We start from the raw sequence: 24,023 nt of genomic DNA on the forward strand, positions 1-24,023 counted from the left end.
CATCCCTACATTCATGGCATTTATTTACCTTTTTGTTTGGTTTTGTCTGATAGCATGGGGATGAGCCATGACGATGACCACTTGTCCTGTGCCGGGAGATCTCACATCATGTCCGGAGAATGGGTGAAGGGCAGAAACCCGAGTGACCTATCCTGGTCTTCCTGCAGTCGTGACGACCTTGAAAAGTTTCTCAAGTAAGAAGGTTGCAGGCTGAAAAGCCTTTGAATCGCAAGACATCAGCCTCTTGTCTTCTGAGTTGAAATGATGAGCAGTTTTCAGTGGTGGGTGTTGGAAGGAATCTACACCCTAGGCTTTGCAAAAATTACTGGCAGGAGAACAGAACATTTATGATACCCACATTTCAGCACCTTGACAGCTTCTTGAAAAGAATCCCAGTTTTGATGTCCTTTTCAAATCAAACCCTGCTTGTGTTTTGTGACAATGTCTGGATGCTTTTAAATACCTCTTTCAGTTGAAAGAAAGCATCCAGATCTCTGCCTTTGGACTAACAGAGAAACCTGACCTTCACAGGTGATGTCTCTTCATCTTTGGGCCAAACTGGACATGAGATATGGTATAGGTCTGTTTTTTCCCTTCCCATGCACAATGGATAATTGATTGAGCTTATTTTATGTTATGTTGTCACAACAGTCTGCATTTTCCCACCTTCTGCTATTGGCAGCCAAGGATGTGGAGTGGAGTGAGGTAATGAAAAACTTTGTGATGACCTGACCTGAAATAAGCTTTCTACTAGACATTATAGAGGGAGAGGGCAGAGCTAAACACATGTTTGTCACTTTTGGTAGTAGCCATGTGTTTACCATCAAACCTAGTTTGGTCTTAGGCTTGTTGCCAATTTCTACCCAAATTCAAGACTGATTTGAAGTTTTGTCTCAGTGGAACTGGAGCCAGATTTTACCAGTATTTGTTGTTAAGCTGATAAACAATTTTACCCTTCTAGCAACTCCATTAAAATCCTGTTTCTGAGAACATAATCCAACAAAAAGTTAATCTAAGGGTTAACTCTCTTGATTATAGCCAGTGGCTCTGGTAGGAATGTTGGAGGAATCCATCTGTGGGGGTGAAGCTCGCCAAGCTTCCATTGGCTCAGCCCCCAGACTTCGGCTTGCTTACCCACAAGCTGGCCCTATTCGATTTGCGTTGAGTCAGGCTAGTTTGCGGATTTTCCAGTCTTTTGGGGAGGAGCTGTCAATAGAAATTTGCACAAATTATAGGCATAATTTGCACAAATTGCAGCCGTAATTTGCTTAATTTGCAGCCGCAATTTGCACAAATTTCTATTGACAACCCTCACCCCAAAAAAGTTCCCAGATTTCGGGAAAGGCTCACGGCTTGGCTCGTAAATCCAAGTCAAACCGGGCGAGCAGTGGGGATCTGGTAGGCCCCCAAAGGGCTGGATTTTCAAATGACAGGCATCCCTAGACTCTGGTATTTTGATATTTTGAAATCGTATTTTGTTTATTGCGGTGTTGATACTTATTGGTTTTTAATGTAATCCACCCTTAGCACCCTGTTTAGCCAGAGCTGTGTTGTATAAATATGTAACATAGTTTAATAACAGGCTTTAAGTTAAAAGGAGGTAGCAAGTATACATGGTGGTACATTGTCGGGAGGCATTTTTTGAAGGGGTTGCCAAATTGGAGGTCCATTAGACTTTGGGAATGTTGTCAGCTGATGAAATAGAGTACCTCTTAATTCCCTTAAAAAAGATATTCTGTCTCTCCAGGTCCAAGGTCAGCATGTGTTTGCTGATAACGGATCCACGGAGCTGGTACGCTGTGCGGCTTCCATACAAACTTCCAGGAATGCACTATAGTGCGGATGAGCAGTGCCAGATCCTCTTTGGAACCAATGCAACTTTCTGCAAGAATATGGAGGTAAGTGTCCCATGGGGACATAAAAGAACAGGGAGCAAACCGTTGGTGGAACTGCAACATTCTTTACAGCAGAAATAGCTGACCACTGGTCTGCAGGTCAGATTCAGCCCCCAAGGCAGTTTTTTTAAAGCCCCAGGCAAGGTTACCACATCTTAATTAAGTTTGCCCATAGTTTTGCTTGGAAGGGAAAAGGAAAAAAATGGGTTTGAGTTGTAAGAAGCAACTCATTCATTCTTGAATGCTACACGTCTCCTTTTTTAAATTTTGTATGTATCATGTCAATATACATCTTTCATGTCATCCTGTAGCTGAGCTCATTAACTCCTTAACTGCAAAGCCCTTGCTGTTAGATGGTGGCAGCTTTTTTATGGGGCGTCATTACTCCTGAATGGGGCACTTTGTACTGCAAAATAGATCCTGGCCCCCAGACCACCGCCTGGGTAATAGAGTGGCCCCTGAGAATACAGAAGTTGACCGTTCCTCCTCTAGAGGGCACACTTAGAATAAGCAGAGTAACGCTATGCTCTTTCTTTAGCAAGGTAATTGTTTCGGTAAATCTCCATGCCCCACCTTTCCCGTAATAAAATTTTCAGGAACTTAAGATCTGATATAAAATAAAACTGAAAATAAGAACCATTTATATTTTTCACTGCTGTGTAAACGAGATGTGCCAAATTAATAAAACCTTTGTGTGCTATGGCAGAGGAAGCGAGCTTCAAGCCTTAACTGTTCTGTTTTATTTGTTTTGGATCTGGAAGGCAGCTAATGTCACAGGAAAACAATGAACAATTTAAAAAGAAAAAAAATATAGTTAAATCTAGTGTTTTCAGGGAATGTGGACCACCAAGCTCGCTGGTATTGAGAGAAGCTCTGAATGTGTACATCTTTAAAGACCATCCCAGGAAGAGCTGTTAAAATGAAGCACATTCTCAATAATTTTCCCTTTGAGAAGCTAGTTGGCTTTCTCCAGCTTAAGGCCATGATATTTTTTCCCAACTTAAGGCCACGATGTTTTTCCCCAACTTAAAGTCATGATATTTTTTAATGATTTTTAATGCATTGGTTTTCTAATCTTCTACCTTCAGGGAAACCTCTCCATAGTGCCTTCTCTGCCGAGGAATCCTATAGGTCAGCCTAGGGATGTCAGAGAAATCCACAATGGAATCAAATGAGTTTTGATTTCTATGAATCCAACCCATGGATTCTGGAGCAGACCAACCTTTCCCGAGTTGTGTGGATTCCATAGACTTGTGGAACAGTTTTTTTACTTTCCAGAATTTAACACATATTTACCCATAGAAAAAGATGTAAAATAAAAAGACATCAGCTGAAAATGCCTATCCCCCCATAGGCTAAGTATGAAAATGCAGATAGGGGAGGGATTTGCGCCTGGGGAGTGGGCAGATTGGCCTATTTTTTGCAAGTGTGAATTTACGAAAAATCCGCCAATAAGCAGGTGGTGGAAAGAAAGGCACCTAACAATCCACGAAACACAGACGGAATGGATTTTACAAAATCCGTACTTTCCTAGGTCAGCCACAGAACTCTTGAGCATGGCAGAGGATTCTCTATTGAGTCGTATCCTGGAGTGCACGCTCAGTTCACATGGGGCCCGTTGAGCCTCACTGACACTCTACTTGGGGAGTATGGAACCTCAGGCCCGCAGCCATACCCCCTTTTCCCTGCCGATCATTTGTTGTTTTCTTGGCTTTTGTGCAGTTCTGTCCCCATTCTGAAAGGTTGAAATGCCTCCCCTAAGGCTTAGTTACTGGCAGCTAAACTTTAAACTTTAAGCTAAAATATGCTGGTATTTTTGGTATGGACCCTACCTCCTTTGGCTTTGGCCGTGCCCACCACTGGAACGTGGCCCTTGAGAGTAGGGATGTACGAATCCTACTTACCCGTCCGTTCTGGGGCATCGGTGGGTGGGGGGAGGCACTCCATCCCTCCCCCCGGAATCCTCTCTGGCTGGCTCCGCTCCACGGCGACTCCACGGAGCCACCTGCTGGGTCCGGCCACAGCCGGAATTCTGGCCACGGCCGGGCTGCTGTGGCCGCAAATGGCGGCTGCTATGCCAGCCGCCATTTGCATGGCTGTCAAGCCATGATAGGCTACGTAAGTAGCCTTACATAGTAGCCTATCCTATAGTAGCCTATCCTATAGGATAATATATATCCTATATATATTATCCTATAGGATAATATCCTATAGGATATTATATCCTATATATTATATCCTATATTATATCCTATATATCTGTGGCCTTAAGTAGCCTATCCTATAGGCTACGTAAGTATTTATGTAGTCTATCATGGCAAAAGGAAGCCACGCAAATGGTGGCCACTATAATGGCCGCCATTTGCAGCCGCAGCGGCCAGGAGACCCGCCACTGCTGCATCCTCCGCCAAAGCTGCCGCTGCTGCATCCGCCGCTGGGTAAGCTCTGTCCCGGGGGATTCCGTGGGCTGGCAGGGGGGCGGAGGCCGTTCCGCCATGGATTCTGGGGGGGCTGATTCTCAGGAATCCAGCCTCACTGGAGTCCGTGGCGGAATTCTCTGACATCCCTACTCGAGAGCTTCTGAAAAATTGAATTTGGCCCTCAAGCTGAAAGAGGCTCCTCACGCCTGCTCTATACGTACACTCTAGAGCAGGCATGGGGAGATTTCAGGCCAGTGAGCATTTCAGTTCCTATGTTCTCATAGGAACACAGGAAGCTGCCTTATACTGAGTCAGACCAAGGGTGAGACCATGGGTCCATCTTAGCCCAGTACTGTCTTTAAAAAAAAAAGAAAAAAATTATTAATATATATATAGATGGTACAAATTCATCCAGATCTTTAAAACAACAAATATACAACTGGTTAAGCAAACAAGTGAACACATAGCATATAAACACGTAGACCAAATATGCCGAGAGAAAAATCCATTTCCAAAAAGAAAAGATCTGAAGGCAGGGGAAGTCTTACTGTCCAGATCTTACAGAGCTGAGTTGACCTGTCCATACATTGCCATGAGTTGCTAGAGCAGACCAAAATCCATTGCCTTCTCGATCAATGAAATTAATGAGCAACGACCATGCATGTTCAAATGTGTCGATGTCTGATTGATCTCTTGAACACCTAACTTGTTGACTAGCCCAGTATTGTCAACACTGACTAGCAGCAGCTTGCTAGGGTTTCAGCAGGAATATTTCTAGCTTTGCCTGGAGATCCCAGGAATTGAACCTTCTTCATGCAAAGCATATGCTGTACTACTGAGCCACAGCCCCTCCCCTCTCCTTTGTTTTTTTAACTATTTATTTATGTATTTAAAATATTTCTTGGCTGCCTTTCAGGGAAGGAGCCCTTCCTTGTACTCGCTGTTCTATAACTCTAAGATCCACCAACTGGAAAAGGATATAAAATAGTAGGTTGGGATAGGGTTTGTGGAGCCAGCTACAAAATGGTGGCTAAGGACATGGAGCTAATTACTTGCTGTATCCTGAGCCATGCTCTAGGATGATTGGCACATACAAGTACAAATCTACATCTGAGCTATTAAAGATCAGGAATTTGAACAACCTAAGGTTAGAGGACAGAGAAAAGAAGAAGATGGTGATTGCTGCTGTTAAACATCTGGGAGTCAGAATCGCTTGTTGATCTACTGCACATCATCCAGTGATCTACCAGTAGACCTTGCTTTTCCTTCTGCCCAGCTCTACCCTGAAACACCCTCTGTCAGGAATGAATCTGAGCATGTGGAGATGTCTGGCAGTTCAGATTCGGAATGGGAACAGCCAGAACAGGGGGAGGGAACCTCCCCAGTGAGCCCAAATACAGCAAGACTTTCTTCCCAAGACCTTGACACGCAGATGGCATAGGCTGAATGGCTCTGCCTTTCCTCCACCATGAGAACGCAAGTTGAGGAGGAGGAGGACCAAGGGCATGACTTGATGGATGCGAGAGTCCGTTGCAAAGTGAAGCGGGAAAAGTTAGGGTCAGAGACCTAAGACGCTCTGCAAGGTTGGCGACTCGTGATAGCCAAAGTAGGAGGGAGCCACCCTAAGGGAGGGGCATCCCTGCGAAGCAAGTCTGACTGCGACGTTCATGCCCAGACTGCTGGCAACGTTCCTAACTTCCACTTTGTATCCTCTATTGATATTCATGGATGTGTGGATTAGCTGGTTCATTGCAGTCTGAGGGTTTCCTAGAGTTCGCATTTGTAATGAAGCTAGTCAATAACCAAAAAAGTGGTGTTAGCCTGGGGCCTTGCTTCCTGGAGGGTGTTGATTGCGAAGGAAAAGGACAGAGGAACGTGACACCCCCCTGCAGTTGTGCACTGCATTCAACTGGTAATGGTGGGCAAGCTGTTTTTCATGGAAGCTTACTGATCTTCTTGCTGAGGATTTTCTAGAGCTGTCTGTTGATATCCTTCCATGCCAGTCCTAGCCCTGTTTGCTTGGAAGGAAATTCTCAGTGACTTATTCCAGATAAATATCTAAGCTTGTTGTTGTTTAGAATGCATATATTTCTTTATTCACAGTGGAATATTATGCATATCTACTGAAAGGTAAGCCCCATTAAGTTCGGTGGAGCTTACTCTCAAGTAAGTGTGTATAGGATTGCTGTGTTACAGGCCATGGTCTGAAGAAACATAATACAGCAGCTTGGCTGAAGCTAAGCAGGTGTTCATCTGATCAGTGTCTGGATAGGAAACTGCTTCGGAACTGCTCTGTATGCTGCATTGACTTCTGTCATGGAAGAAAGGCAGGATAGGAGTAATATTAAATAAATATAATTATTATTTATTTACAGAATTGAAGAACTACCTTTCAGTAGTTGTTTCCAAAGTGATTCACACGACAAATCAGAAGGATACCAAACTGGTCCTCACTGGTAGATCTTAACATTTGTTGTGGATAGGGCTGTACGGATTTTGTTAAATCCGTTCTGTCTGTGTTTTGCGGATTGTCAGGCATCTTATGTTCCATCATCTGTTCATTGATGGAACTGGATTTTTTTAAGAAGAATTTCATTCTACTTGTGCTAATTCCTACTAACGCTCATGCACACTTGAGCGAATGCACTAATCCTCATTAGCTGATGCAAATTAGCACAAATGCACATTAACTAGTGTGGATTAGCGCATTTGTGCAAGAGTTCATTAGCACAAATGTGCCCTTCTGCTAATGCACTAGTGCACATGAGCGCTAATGAGAATTAGTGCAAATCCCCCCTCCCCAACTGAAAAGCCATTCTGCAAGTCCACAGAATCTGCATGACTCGGAAAAAGCCTGTTCCGATCTGGAATCTGCAAATCAGATTCCTAGAAATCCAAACTCATTTGAAAACACTGTGGATTTCTCCAACATCCCTAGTTGTGGATCATGGGGGGGAGATGCTCCCTTAGACACTAGGAACCCAGGGTTTTATGGATCAAAACCAATGCCTTGAATTGGGCCCAGAAGCACACTGTGTAATTGTTGCAAAATAGTTGTAATATGATCTCTGTTACCTATGCCTGTCAAAAGCTAGATGGCCACATTCTGGACTAGTTAAAGATTCCAGTCCATCTTCAAGGGCAAGTCCGCATGATGCGTACTACATTAGTCTAATCTGAAAGTCACTGAAGTATGAATAGTAGTGGCCAAGTCTTTGTAAGTTTTCCTGAATGTTCGAAGAACTTTATCTGCATTAACTCAACAATTCTTATAACATCCCTGAAAGATAACACCATGTTATTATCCCCATATAGTGGGGAAGAGGTGGTTGAGGCTGAGAGGGCCAACCCTGATGTGATGTTAAACACGTCACTTTAAGTGTTGTGATTATTTTGGTGTTGTTAATTGTCGCTAGTGGGGTGGGGGTGATTTTTGTTAGGGCCGCAGTACATGGGGAGTGGGGGCTAACTCTTCCACACTACCATGATCCCCCAAAATATTCATAGAATCATAGAATAGTAGGGTTGGAAGGGGCCTTTAAGATCATCAAGTCCAACCCCCTGCTCAATGCAGGAATCCAAGTCAGAACATCCCTTACAGATGGCTGTCCAGCCTCATCTTGAATGCCTCCAGTGTGGGAGAGCCCACCACCTCCCTAGGTCATTGGTTCCATTTTCGTAGTGCTCTAACAGCCCGGACGTTTTTCCTGATGTTCAGCTGGAATCTGGGTTCCTGTAACTTGAGCCCATTATTCCGTGTCCTGCACTCTGGGATGATCGAGGAGAGATCCTGGCCTTCTGCTCTGTGACAGCCTTTCAAGTACTTGAAGAGCATTATCATATCTCCCCTCAGTCTTCTCTTCTCAAGGCTAAACATGCCCAGTTCTTTCAGTCTCTCTTCTTAGGGCTTTGTTTCCAGTTCCCTGATCATCTTCGTTGCCCTCCTCTGAACCCTCTCCAGTTTGTCTGCATCCTTCTTGAAGTGCAGTGCCCAGAACTGGACACAGTACTCCAGATGAGGCCTAACCAGTGCTGAGTAGAGGGGAACTAGTACTTCCCAGGTTTTGGAAGCTATGCTTCTATTAATGCAGCCCAAAAGAGCATTTGCCTTTTTTGCAGCCACATCACATTGTTGGCTCATATTCAGCTTGTGATCTACAATAATTCCAAGATCCTTCTCGCTTGTAGTGTTGTTGAGCCAAGTATTCCCCATCTTGTAACTGTGCAGGGGATCTCTAACAGATAACTCTGGGAGCTTGCTTTCCACTGCTCATAGGTGGGGGGATTTTTGTTGGCACTGCAATGGGAGATAAGGGTTAACTCTCTACTCCAATGGGTCATGGTCCCAACAAAATTGGTCTCCCCCCTACGCTATTTGCATTCCCCTTATTTTCGCCGTCTTAGTCTACGTAAATGTTTACGTAGACTAAGACGTGCCAAAATAAGGAATGCAAATGGCGGCACCCATGGGCGCCGCCATTTGTGTACGCGCGTGTTTTGTTTTGTTTTTTAATCAGCCATGATAGGCTACATAAACATTTACGTAGCCTATCACGGTGTTTTTTTTAAATCTAGCCGTGACAGGCTACGTAAATCTTTATGTAGCCAATCACGTTTTTTTGTTTTTGTTTTTGTTTTACCTGGAAATGGCGGCGGCGGCAGCCGGTCGGAAGACCGGCCGCCGCAGCCGCCGCCACCGAACCGCAGCCGCCGCCGCTGCCGCCAGGAAGGTCCGCCTAAGGTAAGTCCCTTCCTGTGGGGGGCGGGGGGCCGTTCTGCCACCGATTTCAGGGGTCCGAATGCACTGGCATTCGGCCTCCCCAAGATCCGTGGCGGAACTTTCGTACATCCCTACTTGTTCACAACTCATTCAGCCATGTCTTGTAAAGCTGCAATCCTTAGCTGAGTTCTGTTGAAATCTATCTCCTTTCCAAGTAGATATGTTTAGGGTTAGAGTTCTAACCTCTAAAATATCTCTGAGAAATAAGCAAGAGTAGGGGAAGAGGAAGCAGTAGTTGCAGTAAATTGTAGAAGATATTAGGGATGGCGGAGAATTTCTCCCCGAAACTTCGGGGGGCCGAGCACCAATGTGTTCGGCCCCCCGAACAAGTTTCGGGGAGAAATCCTCCGAACCCCCTCCGCCCCCCGCACACACCCCCAGGACGGGACTTACCTTCGCCGAATGTCCCTCCCAGCGGCGGGTCCGGCCGGCGGTTCGGCGGGTGTTTGAGTGGGGCGGGAGCAGCAGCCGGTCTTTCGACCGGCTGCCGCCGCCGCCATTGCAATAAAAGAAAAAAAACGCCCCCTGATAAGCTACGTGACGATTAATGTAGCCTATCACGGCTAGGTTTGCAAAGTCAGCCGTGATAGGCTACGTCAATCGTCACGTAGCCTATTACGGGTGACTTAAAAAAAAAAAAACGCGTACGGAGAATGGCAGGCCCCATAGGGAGCCGCCATTCCCGTTCCTTATTTGGTCGCTGTAGTCTACGTAAAGATTTACGTAGACTACGGCGAAAATAAGGGCAACACTATTTGCGTTGCCCTTATTTTCGCCGTAGTCTACGTAAACATTTACGTAGACTACAGCGACCAAATAAGGAACGCGAATGGCGGCTCCCTATGGGGGCCGCCATTAGCGTACGCGCTTTTTTTTTCTTTTTTTTTAAGTCACCCGTAATAGGCTACGTGACGATTGACGTAGCCTGTCACGGCTGACTTTGCAGATCTAGCCGTGATAGGCTACGTTAATCGTCACGTAGCCTATCAGGGGGCGTTTTTGTTTTTTTAAAAAAACTTTCGCGTTCGCGGCCGGGCGAGGCGGGAAGCCTCCTCCCCGGCCTGAATTTCAGCCAGGGCGAGGCGGAAAGCCTCCCCACCGGCCTGAATTTCGGCCGGGGCGGGAGGCGGGAAGCCTCCCCCCCCCGGCCTGAACTTCGCGGGGGGAGCAGCGAAGCACCTCCCCCCCACTGCGAACGTCCTTCGAGGACAGGTAAGGGACTTTCGTCCACCCCTAGAAGATATTGGCAACTGTAGCTGACTGTTCTTTCAGCCAAAAGTAATGCAATATTTTATCCATTAAATTTGGCTTTTTTTTAAAGGAATGAACATTTGACAGTACAAAGTGAAACAACCTTGAATGAATCAGTGCTGCTCATTTTTGTTGTGACTTGATATTTAAAAAATTGAGTTAAGATCACATTCAATAAATAACCTTGATTCATAGTTCTGTGGATGATTGCGCGCGCGTGTGCGCGTGCGCGCACACACACACACACACATATATCACCTATATGGATGTCTGCTCATGTTGGCCATGAGCCAGAAGAGTGATAGTACAGATGCTTTGCATGCATAATGTCCTAAATTCAGCCCTAGGCATCTCCAGGTAAAAAGGTCTCCGGTAGAAAACCTAGGTTTCACTCTCCTCTGCTCTCCAGTTCTCCAGAATTCCAGTTTAACTGGGAGAATTTCTAAGATTAATTCGGAAATCAGAGCAAATTCAATTTGCTACAGCTTTCAGCTCTTTCAGTTCATTTGCATCTTTTATCCCTTCTCTGTTACTGGTGTCTGTGAGTGTGTGCATGTCTGTGTGCATGTTGATAAAACACTGCAAAAAAGCAATCTCTTTGCTTATTTATTTATATATAACATAAGTTCCCTGGGCATTTTTCAAGTAAATCTTGATGTGTACATACGATAATATGGCTACATCAAGATTCTTCTTGTGCTGTGCATGACTGATACAGTAGTATAAAAATACACAGAAAGAATATTGGTGCAAGTACATCGAGACTGATTTTTTGGAGTGGTGTGGTTATCTGTACATGAAAGTGTATCAGTAATGTGGGGTAGCGGGGGAAAGACACAAATGAACTGAAAGCTCAGCCAGAGTATATATGAGTAGCATTAGGTTCACAGTTCTGAAATAAAAACAAAACAATGGAGGATTCCTAAGTATCAGTTTGACTTTGAAATAGGGATGGGCAGATTTCCTACCTGTCGTTCCAGCTGGGAATCCGTCCTTGAGGGGAGGCGATCCGTTCCTCCCCCCAGAATCCTCTTCGGCTGGCTCCGCTCCACAGCAATTCTGCGGAGCTGCCGGCCAGCTCTGAAGCACCAGCAATACAGCCACCGTATGGCGTGGAAAAAAAGCAGGGATGCAAATGGCGTCTAGTACGCCATTTGTGGCCCTGTTTTTTCACACGATAGGCTACTCAATATTTGCGTAGCCTATCACGTAAAAAAAAACCGGGAAGTAAGTGGCGTCCAGTATGCCATTTGCGGCCGTAAAGGTCTTGGTTTAAGCTAAATGCAGCCATTTACGGCTGCATTTACCTTAATCTAAGACCTTTACAGCTGCAAATGGCATACTAGGGATGTACGAATCCCTTACCTGGGTCCGCACAGGGGCATCCACGGTGGGGGGGGAGGCGCTCTGTCCCTTCGCCCGGAATCCTTCCTGGCTGGCTCCACTCCACGGTGGCTCCATGGAGCCACCGGCCGGGGCCGTCCACAGCCAGAGTTCCAGCCACAGCCGGGCTACTGTGGCTGCAAATGGCGGCCGTCGTAGCAGCTGCCATTTGAGTCCTTGCAAGCAGCTGTGATAGGCTACGTAAATATTTACGTAGCCTATCACGGCAAAGAGCAGGGACGCAAATGGCGGCCGCTACGCCATTTGTGCCCCTGCTCTTTGCCATGATAGGCTATGTAAATACTTACGTAGCCCATCACGGCTGCAAGGACACAAATGGCGGTCACAGTAGCCCAGCCGCAGCCGGCCGGGAGACCAGCTGCCACTGCTGGAGCTGCCGCCGCCGGAGCTGCCGCCGCTGGAGCCACCACAGCCGCCGCCGCCGCATCTGCCCCAGGTAAGTTCCATCGCGGGGGGATTTCGCGGGGGGCGGGGGGCAGGAGGCCGTTCCGCCACAGATTCCGGGGGGCTGAATTCTAATGAATCCAGCCTCACTGGAATCTGTGGCGGAATTCTCTGACATCCCTATGGCATACTGGACGCCATTTGTGTCCAGAGACAGTCCCCCTCAGCCAGCGATACGGCAATGGCGGCTGTATTGCTGGTGCTCTGGACCCGGCTGGCGGCTCCACAGGATCGCCGCATGCAGGATCCAGCTGAAGAGGATTCTGGAGGGAGGCGGAGGTCAGTGTTCCATTCCACCACAGATTCCAGCGGGCCAGATTCTTTAGAATCCAGCCTCATTGGCGTCCGTGGCAGAATTCTCCACCATCCCTACTTTGAAACAAGACCTGGTAATTGGGTACTCCAAAATCTAGGGAGACATTTGGATGAGGAGAATTTCAGAAGCATTCCTACCTGAGACTATGGAGAGTCACTGCCTGTTGGATGGTGTGACTTGGTACATAAGACCTTCATATGTACATACGTTTCTACCTAGGCAACCTGTTCACCAAACAGCTTTGAGTTTTCTAAAACATGCACTTAAGAGAAGAGGGAAGGTATTTATTTATATTTCGCCTATGGGAAACTGATAATGAACCAGGACAACTAAGGTAGGGTTACTTCTCCTTAACTGTAGTTAACGTATTGGAAGTGAGCTATGAGATAGAAACCTAGGAGGCTGCATTATACCAGGTCAGACCATTGGTGTCCATCTAGCTCAGTACTGTCTACAGGGCTGACCCAAGACACTTTGCTATCTGAGGTGAAGGGCAAGATGGCACCCCCTCCCATGTACAAAAGCTTACTGGATTGGCAGTTGAGTCTTACTTCAATGCTGTGGATGGGACAGTGTCCTCCACTGCACCTGCATTGAAGGCTAGCTTTCAATGGCTACTGGTCCTGATGGCTATGTGCTGCCTCCAGCACATATGTACACCAGGTGCTGGGTGTGAGGGTGCTGTTGCGCTCATGCCCTGCTTCTGGGTTCCCGGTTGACAGCTGGTTGGCCACTGTGTGAACAGAATGCTGGACTAGATGGACCCTTTGTCTGATCCAGCAGGGCTCTTCTTATGTAAGGCAGGCTGCATGGCACACGATTCACCTTTCTGCCACCTCCCAGCATCTGCCGCCTGAGGCAACTGCCTCACTCTGCCTAATGGTAGGGCCGCTCCTGATTGTCTATGCTGATTGGCAATAGCTCTGGAGGATTTCAAGACAGGGTTCTTTCCCAGTCCTACTTGGAGATGCCAGGGATTGAACCTGGGACATTCTGCATGGTAAAGCGGGTGCTCTACTGCTGAGCTACAGCCCTTCCCTAATCGAGGCTTCCTCACTCCAGCCTCTACTCTCCTGCCTCATCTGTAGTTAAGAGATATGCTGTCAAGGACATTTACTGTGGTTAACGGTAAATGAGCTTAACTACAACCATAGCTAACATCTCTGCCAATGTAATAATACTGAACCATGGTTAATACTGGGGGGCAGATTTTGGTTCAGGGAGGCAAGGGAACATCAGATCCTGCAATCTGTTCCCAACCTCTTAACAGCATTAAAATAGATTGCTCTTTTACATTACTGTCTGCATGTGAGGATTTCCACTGTTGCAACTGGGGTTAACAATTGCTTTAAACAGCGTTTGAGGATTTGTTTGTATGGCCCATCCAGTGATGGATTTGAGCCCAGAATTCCACTTTCGACATTGGGGTTCTCTGCCTTTTAAAGTTGGAACTTGTCCAATGATATTTCTATGTGACTCCAGGGAAGGGAGATGCTAGCGAGAGTGCCCTGATGTCTTAAAAGGAGAATTCTGGGATATCAGCTCAGGAGGACTGAACAAGAGACAAAACCAGTCCTACTGAAGGGAATAATGTCATCCTATTCCACAGGTGGCAATATCAGCTTTGGGATTTACAAGGCCAAACTTTAAAAAATAGGTATTGTTGGGGAAAATAACAAAATGGATTTGTGCCCTGTCTCATGCCAAGGCAATTGTTTGAAAGGAAAATAGCAGCTCATAGGTCTTATATGTGCTCCAAATTACTCGCCTCTGTTCTGTATCCAGTGTAAACCAGATGATTGGAGCAGAATGTTTTATATCTATGTAGATTTTATACATACATACATACACACACACACACACACACACATATATATATATATATATATATATATATATGCTACATTTCTTTTTCTCTCATGTTCAGATTTCAGTGTAATGGCAAAAATAGCCTCCTAGCTCCAGCTGTTTTTTTCAAGATTTATAGCATCTCGTTAAATAGCTTGATGCGATGCACTTTGACCTTGTCATTCTTCCAAACTGTAACTTAAGTGGGGCGCATGTGGACACATGCTTGCTAAATGGTTTGCAGAAAATTCTAGTTTTCAAACTGTAGTTCCAGCAAACCCTGGGGTTTCCTAGTAGGTTATCAGGGATTCCTCTGTGAGAAGATGAGTAATGGTGGAAAAAAGCTTCTCTTAACACCACAGTCTTATGCATGTCTACTTGGAAGTAAACCCTCCTTAGTTCAATGGGATTTATTCCCAGGTAAATGTGCCTAGGATTGCAGGCTAAATGGATGACACTTGCCATCCATCTACCCAGGTTATCTGAAGGCCAGGTTATCTGCAGGATAATCTCCTCCTGGGTACACCTACCTAGATCCTAAGTTCATCTTCAAAGGCCCTCTTCCAGGTGGCCTGCCAAATGTCTTCTCTTGTCCTATGAGTTATAGGAATTGGTGTCAGACTTCAAGATGTAGCTCCTTCCCCAGGTCTCAGTACAATAAATTTCCAAGTACACAGATGGCCATTTTACATGCTAGAGGGGCTTATTTCCATCCTCAGCATCTCCAGGTAGGGCTGGAAAAATTCCTGCCTGAAACCCTGGAGAGCCATTGCTGCCAGTCAATGTCTACAGTACTGAGCTAGATGGACCCTGTATGGGCTAGATGAAATCAGTATAAGGCAGATTCCTATGTTCCTATCACATCCCTTCAGACAGGGGGTTTGGAAGAGGGGGGGAGAGGGGGCTAGATTGGCCAGGGACATTATCAGCCAAAAAAAGACTGCGGCTGTCAATGACTTGATAAATAAGAGGGAGAGGTGTAGTCCATTTTACAGCAACTGCTTTGCTGTGGGGTGAGGTGCTGAGCTGAGACCCAGTGTGTGGAAAGAGGGTGAGACAGACAGAGTTGAGGAGGTTGAGTATGAAGAGGCCAGACTCTGAACACTGAGCTTCTAAATTCCTCTCCCATTCTGTAATATCCATGAACTGCATCTTTTCAGTACAGTTAGGATCCCTTTTAAATTTAAAAGGGATTTAAGTGAACCACCTTGAGCTCCACTCCACCTTAAAAACACTTCCAGGGTCCCATCTTTGTAAGATGGCCAGACGCAAAAAGAGGACAGAGCTCCTCCATTTTTAATAGTTGTGTAGATGAGAGGATTTCACCAGGCATAGCTCATTATGAAGTTACCTCTTCCATGTGGCTATTAAATATCCAGGAGGCCTGGTCTTCTTTTGCATCAGGCTACCCACCTTCAGACCCTGAAGGGCCCCCTCTTTTCTTTGGCCCCACATGCTGCTAGGGATGTATAAGAATTTTGCTTCAGTTCGCAAATAACTCAAAAACCTCCCGTTTGCAATCCCAAACGCGAGCGCATTTTCTCGGAAAATTTCGCAAATTTCCGAACTTGCCTTCACAGTCGCAAAATGTGTACTTGAAAAATGCACAACTTCCGCAGAATGCATGCATTTTAAATCACCCATGCCTTAGTCTATGCGGGAAATGTGCAGAATTTTGGAAATGTGCACAAATTTGGGAACAACTTGCAAAATTTCATGTTAGGAAGCTGCTCGTTTTGTGTCATTTTCCCGTTCGCGCAAAACAAACAGCGACACACATGCGAATGCAAATTGAGAAGAGCAGTGGGCTGTTGTTCAGAGAATCCTGGCAAGTTCGGACATCCGTCATTTGCCACCCCTAGAGGCTTCTTTCTCCTTACTTGGACCTGTCTGTCTGCCTTGCAGGATCTGTAGGATCTGAGCAGTTCAACAAGTGACCCTTCTGCCTTCTCTCTCCTCTGTAGCATTAAAGTAGCTCAACCAGACACTCACCACCAACATTAAGGCTGCAATCCCATGTCCAGTTACCTGGAAGTAAGCCCCATTGAATGCAATGGGACCTATTTCTGAGTAGACACGTATATGATTGCACTTTAGATCCCTTATCACAGTGCAGATTTTCACTAATTTTAATGAAGTTTTAACTATAGCTGTACATGTCACATCACAAAGCATTGTTTTCCCCATCCCTGTTATCCTATGTAAAATGTGGGGGACCTGCAGCCCTCCAGATGCTGTTGGACTACAACTCCTATAATCCAGTGCAATCAGAGGGGCCATGGTTCAGTGGTAGAGCACATCCTTTACATGCAGAAAGTCCCACGTTCAATCCCCAGGTTCTCCAGGTATGTCAACAATACCGCTGCCAGATACTGTCAACAATACTGGGCTAGATGGACCAGTGGTGCTAAATGGATGGGCTAGATGGACGAGTGGTGCTATGCTCCCACTTAGCACCCCCTGCCAGCAGGAGCAACTACAACAACCAGGAACTTAAGAGCAATTGAAAGCTCTTACATCCGAACTCAGATTCCTGGTTTCTCTGTCCTTTAACAAGACTAGCCAGTGTGGCGTAGTGGCTAGACTGTTGGACTGGGAGTGGGGAGATCTGGGTTCTAGTCCCCACTTGGCCACAGAAGCTCACTGGGTGACTTTGGGCACAAACTCTCAGCCCAACCCACCTCACAGGGTTGTTGTTGTGAGGATAAAATGGAGAGGAGGAGGAGGAGGAGAATGTAAGCCGCCTTGGGTTCCTTGCAAGAGGAAAAAAGGCAGGGTATAAATGCAATAAATAAATAAATAAAATAAGACTAAGGGCGCGATCCTATGCAAGGCTGGATGGGGATTGCTGGGAGTTGTCGGCCTTTTCTCTGTCTAAACATGCATAGGATTATGCCTTAAGTTTTGAAGCCAGGGTTTGTAGCTGGCTTCCTAACCCCGGCTTGTTTGAAGAGCTTCCAAGAAGCCATGAACAGGGAATAATGACCATCCCCTGTTGTTTGTCCTCCACCTGGTATTAAGAGAGATACTGACTGGTTTCACAGCACAGGCTAATCCATCCCCAGTGGTTGAACATGGGTTGTTGTTGAACTGTGAGTTGTTTGTTGAACTGTGGGTTCGCATGGTGTCTGAACCCAGGACATTTTCCACAGGGTAGCTTGTTAACTGTGCAACGTGGCTTATTTTTCTCCATCAAGCCACCTTGAGAACCCATGGTTTGTTGTTGGGTTGTTCAGGGAGGTTAAAGAAGCCACACTGTGTGGTTAAGAAGCCATCCTGAGGAAAATGCCCTGGGTTCAGGCAACAGCAAACCCACGGTTCAACAAACAACCCACACTCAGTCACTATGCGGGTTTGTTCGTTGTGTGAGCAACCCCATTTGCTCTGTACATGGACATTCCATTCCGTTATCATGACTAATAGGTATTGATAGACCTCAACAGGGGAAGGGCTGGGCACAAGGCCTATGTTTCAGGAAGGGCCATAGCTCAGTGGTAGAGCACCTGCTTTGCGTGCAGAGGGTCCCAGGTTCAATCCCCAGCTTCTGGAAAGCTGCTGCCAGTCAGTACTGACAGCACTGGGCTAAATGGACCAAGGGTCCGACTCAGTATAGGCTTCCTGTGTTCCTGGATCCCTATCCATTTGCCATCTTGACTGGGACAAATCATGAAAGTTGGAGTTCAACATCTGAAGAGCCAGAGATTCCTGACCCCTGTCTTAAGTTCATTCAAACCTCCTTCATAACTCTCTCTCTCTCTCTCTCTCTCTCTCTCTCTTTTTTTTTTTTTTAAGGAGGTTTTTATATTGAAATTCTTAGATTCCTGCATTATATCTTACCATCATTTTTGAGATTGGTTCCTTTCCCCCTCCTACTTTTTTAAGCCGCTGTACCAGATTGCTTTTTGACCATCAGCCAAACTGAAACTCATGCAAAGGTTTCTGAGACATTCCAGTAAGTGTAAAATGAGTTGCAATACACAGAAATTCTGCCTTACTTCTTTAAAACACACACACACAACATAAAGAAAGATATTCCCTATCAAAATAGGGGGAAAGTCTTGTAATATACAGAAGCAATGAAACCAAACACTTACGCATCATATAAAACAAGCAAAGTGAAAGCAGGCATACTTTCTTTAATACCCCAGCTTATGAAAACCGTAAAACACAAGGACAGCAATTAGACACATTGTGAACCTGAAAACACTTAAAAAAAAACTTTACAGGGTTGTGTTTTTTATGTCTGCACGCTTTCACAAAAACAGAATTTCTTTGCTGGTGCAATATCGTCTATGCAGGAAGACAGTTGTGTCGGTGCTTTGGGTCGGTTCCGGAAAATTTTCCCTGTCAATTTCAAGGGAGGGTGCCTCAAACAAGGGCTCCCAGCCATCAGGCTTTGGTGCCCTACCACTTATGCTGCCAGTGTGCTCTGTTTCTTCTTCCCCAGCCATTTGCTGAAAATGCCTTCAGCTGGGAGGAAAACATAGTTGGGCTGTTGACTTCCTCAAAATTACATCCTTTCAAGCAGGGTCAGCACCAAGAGTAGGCATGGTTGGGCACCTGCCGAGGGCCCACACTGCAAGAGTCCAGCCACTGAGGTCATCGGAGGGCATGCTCCCGGTGGTTCCACATGGACCTATGGCCCGATTGGAGTCCACCTGGAGAAGAGCCTTCAGTGTGGTGGCCCCCTACCTGTGGAATTCCCTGCCTTTGGAGGTCAGGCAGGCATCAACACTGTGTTGTTTCCGGCGCCTTCTGAAAACAACACTGCTCCAGGAGGCATTCCTTGAGTGACCAGCCACAGTTTATATTGGCATTCTGGTTTTAAAAAGCATAATTTTAATATGGGGTTCTAATCTTTTTATTCTTTCACTATTTTACCTTTTATGTTCACCACTCTCAAATCTGTTTTAGATATGGGGCGGTAGACAAATATTGTAAATAAATCAATACAATAAGAGTCCCCTGGAGCTGCTGTTCCTTGTCTTTGCCATTGCAACCTGCCTGATAATCTGCCTCTTGGTCTGGCCCTTTGAACAGTGGTGGAGGAGGAGGAGAAGATGCCTTGGTCTGCTTGCTCCCTGGCTCTCTGCCTGCCAAGCAAGCAAGTGGTAGCAGTGATGAGAAAGGGGAGGGAGCAACAGCTGCTGGCAACAATGGCAGTGAGGAAGTAGACTCACGGAGGGAGGGGGCCTCTGAGAATGTCTTGCCCAAGGGCCCTCATAAACCTAGAGCTGGCACTGCTTTCAGGACTAACCTATGCTTGAGGCCCAGATTTGGTAGTGACGCAGAGAACCCTCCTACTAGACCTGTACAGATTTGCCAATGGTGCTCTAAACTTAAACAGGTGCAAAGCAGCAGAAAAGCTTGGGGGAGAAAGGGGCAGAGTAGAAGTGGAGTTGAGGAACGGCGGCAGTGGGGCCAAGGAGGCGGATTGTGATGGGCGAAGGTGAAAGGAGAAGGGCTAGGAAGGGAGGGCTGTGAACAGGAGTGAAGCAAAGGAGAAGGTGAGTGTCTTACTCCGTTCACGATGCTGATTTGCTTGTAACCCATCCTGGGAAGCATTTCAACTGAAGAGCAGAGTAGAAATGTTCCAAGTAAATACGGCCAAAGAGGGAGGAAACCTGGGAGAGAGAAGCAGCAGAGAGGGGCAATGCATAAGAGATGAGGAAGGCTGAAGTTCCCATATTGGTTTGACATAGCCAACTCAGTCATTAGCCGCAAGCCTCTATTTTATTTCTATTGGTGGAGAGAGGGGTGAAGAGAGGAGGGGAAGTTGGTATAAATGAAATGTGTAATTCCCCCCGCCCCATCAAGAGTACACACTGATCTTCTGCACATGCATTTCCATCCCAGTTGTTCAACGTTGATTTCTTCTGCAAAACATAACTGTAGAAAAAGAAACCAACCAGATGTTGCTGGATCCACATGAGAGAGATTCGACAAAGGTTTGCCCCTATCAATAGCTGATTTTGCCAGAAACAAGAAATGTACTCCTTTTCCCTTTATGTTGGCAGCATTTGATGTGTGCCGGTCTCTGGTGCCTTGTGGAAGGAGATGCATCTTGCAAAACCAAACTGGACCCTCCTTTGGATGGCACAGAATGCGGGGCAGACAAGGTAATCCCAAAACAGTGAGCCATCAGGCCTTGCTTCCTAAGAGTTGCCCATGCGATTGCTGTTGCCGCAGGCTGTTTTTTATTTGGATAACTTTTGCTCACTTTGTGCAGGTAATAAAAATAGAGACTTTCTTAGTAGTTTTCATCTGTGGTGTTAGTTGCTTATATCATGGCAAGAATTATTAAGTTTGATGTGTGCACACACACACACCATTTCTAGAGTTTAAATTTTGTGCAAATGCAATATGAAAAAATAGGCCTGCTACAAGAGGAGCTTCCGAAATGCACAGTGTTGATCTTTAGGAAGCAAATGAAGGCTATCCTGGTCTCCTAAACAAACCCTGGTCAGGATTGTTAGCTCAGGGTGGATGTAAACACACTCATACACACACACACACACACACACACACACACAAGGGATGGGGGAGAAATTCATTCATTTCTAATGTGAACTTACCTAATTTCAGCCTTTCAAGCCACTATGCCAATGGGAACTCAGTTACCCTTCAAAATTTGCACGTCTCTGAATTTGCAATTGAGTTCGCCAATAAAAAAAATGTGTACGAAGTGTGTATATTAGGGAAAATAACATTACAAATGCATTATATTGGCAAAATGGATTGCAAAAAATGTGTACATTAGGCAAAAATGCATCCAAAAATGCATGTATTAGGAGAAATGTGCACAAAAATGCTTATGAATTTTCATGTGAACTTAAAAAGAAAAAACTCCCAGTGTTCAAAGCAAACTAAACTTAAGACTGGAGAAATGAGCAACTGAGAGAAACCAAAATTAACAGATTTGTCTATCCCTAACAATCTCTCTCTCTCTCTCTCTCTCTCTCTCTCTCTCTCTCATACACACACACACACACACACACCATGCAAGAATAGACGTTTGCAGGTGTCGGGAATCAAACAGAACTATACTCTCTGAAAGAGTCCAGAGATCCCTTGACTCTGTAGTGACCATGTGTGGATGAGCTAGTGTTTCACAGTTCATCAGAATTTCTGTGGGTGAAGCTTTCTCCATCACTGCATTGCCTGTGGAAAAGCAGCGCTTGTTAGATGTCTGCCTGTTAAAGGCACAAGAACAGCACTTGAAAAGAAAGTGGCGACCAGCTTGTCTTCAAAAGAACCTATTGGCTTTTTTTCCCCCTGAACTTCTTGATTTAGTATCTCTGTGCTGAGCTTTGTTCCCTCTGGGTTGGACGTTACTCATCACTTGTGTGTGTAACTATAGTAAAGCTCCTGATGCAGGAACAAAACACAGGGCGCAAAATGGGCGTCAAAGCAATGTATGGACAATGATTAGAACAAGACTGCATGATGTAATGTCAGCTTTTCCGTTTGAATTTCTTTCTCAAATCAGATACCAGTTTGCGGAAAGCAGTAGAGGAGGCTGGCGACTGATTTCGGTGGGGCTGTGAATCCATTCTGAGTTTCAGTCAGAGGCAGCCAGAATGCCAAAGGTGGTATCCAAGGTGCTGAATCCTATCCCCAAAATAGGTTCAGCACCTTGGACAGCTCCTTTAGAGTTCTGGCTGGTTCTGCTTGAAACCCAGCGTGCATTCACAGCCCTGCTGACAGCGGAGAGACCAGCTGTCAGCTCCTGCCTGCTGACTGCAGCTGGCGGCGATAAATCAACAGCTGATAATGGCCAAAAACCTGTCCAAGGCTGTGAGAGGGGAAAGGCGGCTGAAGCAAGGAATTTTTACCAGGGCAGTCAATTCCAAAGTGATGTGGCAAAGAGAAGACCGTTCTTGAGTCCGAAGTCCAAAACTCATGCTGGAACACAAGGGTCCAGGGTCGAGGCTGAGGTCCGGCATGAAAGATGTGACGTTGTCCTCCAGCAGCCTTGCCCCAGCCTGTTTCCTGCCTGCTTTCAACAGCAGCTGCATCCAATCAGGCCTTCTGCCTCTGAGAGCCTCTCTGTCTTAAACAGACAGAGGTTTGCCCACATTGTTCCCTTACATGCAGCTGCCTTGGCAGGGGTTGGTGGCATTTTGTCCTCTGAATCCTCTGGGGGGGCTGCAGCCAGGCATGGAACATCCACAGGGGGTGTCAGGGTTGGATCAGAGCCCAGAGTCCCAAAGCAGTTCTGATTCTGAGGAAGAGATAGAAATCGTGGGAGAGGAAACCGCTCGCTTTTCAGAGGCGCAGAGCCCCTCTCTGCTCACATTCCTGAGAGTGACAGTGACCCCAGCAGGGAAAGGGAGGTACAACTGGAGCTTCTAGACACGAGGCGCAGGCGCAGAGACAAGCAAGAGGTTGCGGGTGCCGAGAGGAGGCGCTCAGCCTGCTTGGCGCAACAACAACAGCTGCGCCGCAATGCCCCACAGGAAAGGGGTGGACTCTCTCCTCCTAGCACTTAAGTTCAGAGGCTTCCCGCCCTTTCCCTCCAAATGGAGACCAACTGACTGTCTAAAGCTAGAATCCCCTGGTATGCTGCTCCCTTAAGTTTTTTCTCTTAGTCTCAGGCAATTAGCATCTGTAAGCGTCATTAGGTTGAATGGAAATAAAGCCTTGAAGAAGAGACCTTTTGTCTTCATGTTGATTCTGGCTACTTGAGGATTTCAGAAGGCAGCAAAGGTGCTTGACAGGGGGTGAGAGGGTGAGGGCTCCTTCTGTGCTGGTCCTTTCCTCTGGGTCTGGAGCCTGCCATTCCCCTTCATCCTCAGAGGAGTCAGAGGGAGGCATGCCACCAACCCCCTGTACCGTTGCGGCTTCTCATTCACCTCCCCTCTCTGCCTCAGGAACACCCCCTTTCCCTTCCCTCTGAGGTCACTTTTCCAAGCTCGGAAAAGCAGCTGGTGCGGTTCTCTCCATGCCAGCTGCGAAGGGGCGGGGGCAAGGAGCACAGACTCCTAGGATCCAGGAATCCAAACTATCTTATGGCCCCCCAGATGCTCTCTAGGGGCCATATCATCGCTCTCTATTCTTTAATAAAATTCACTCATGGATTGGCATCCTTATTGTCCAGTCTTTTCCCTTGCAGAAAGGATTCTCTGTTCATCATAGGCTTCAGGAAATTCTGTCAGCAGTTTCCAATGGGTGCTATAACAATATTCCTCTCAATCTCTATTTGTTCATATATGTGGAGATGGTGGTGTTGAGGGCATTCCATAATATTTGTTGCACTGCTCCATTACAGAGGAGGAGGAGGATTTAATACATTTCTATACCGCCCAATAGCCAAAGCTCTCTGGATGGTTTACAAAGATTAGGTATAGAGTAGCCTTTTATATCTATTACGGAAGGTCGCATTGGCTCTAATCAGCAAAACCGGAGTATTTACTTGCAAATAGTGGAAAAACAAATGAAAAAATGTAACTGAGAATAGCCAGTTTTGCCCTGTTGGCTGCAAAATGCTACCAAAATTGTTTTGCCGCATCCTGGATTATTGATGCTTTTTAGTGTCGTTTGCATGCCCGGTAAATTTGTGTACCTTTTCTATTTTTTATTTAATTTTTGTCACGATTAACGCACATCAAAGTTGGAAAGAAATTTAGTGACGGGGTAGCACTGGTAGAGGAGGAGAAAGCCAG

At 46.1% G+C, this 24,023-nt stretch overlaps 1 protein-coding gene across 1 annotated transcript in view; it reads left to right on the forward strand.

Annotated features, from left to right (window-relative positions):
- ADAMTS17 (ADAM metallopeptidase with thrombospondin type 1 motif 17) overlaps positions 1–24,023 on the forward strand; it is a 269,363-nt gene that overhangs the window by 148,977 nt on the left and 96,363 nt on the right. The window contains exons 9-11 of the mRNA XM_084816449.1: positions 54–194; positions 1,748–1,898; positions 20,376–20,477. Of these exons, the coding sequence (XP_084672575.1) occupies positions 54–194; positions 1,748–1,898; positions 20,376–20,477 (394 nt within the window). The remainder of the gene's footprint in view (positions 1–53; positions 195–1,747; positions 1,899–20,375; positions 20,478–24,023) is intronic.

Source organism: Heloderma suspectum, chromosome 11 (assembly GCF_057233095.1).
Source record: "Heloderma suspectum isolate Gila_16-S chromosome 11, 16-S_ref, whole genome shotgun sequence".
In the NCBI taxonomy this organism is placed as follows: Eukaryota; Metazoa; Chordata; class Lepidosauria; order Squamata; family Helodermatidae; genus Heloderma; species Heloderma suspectum.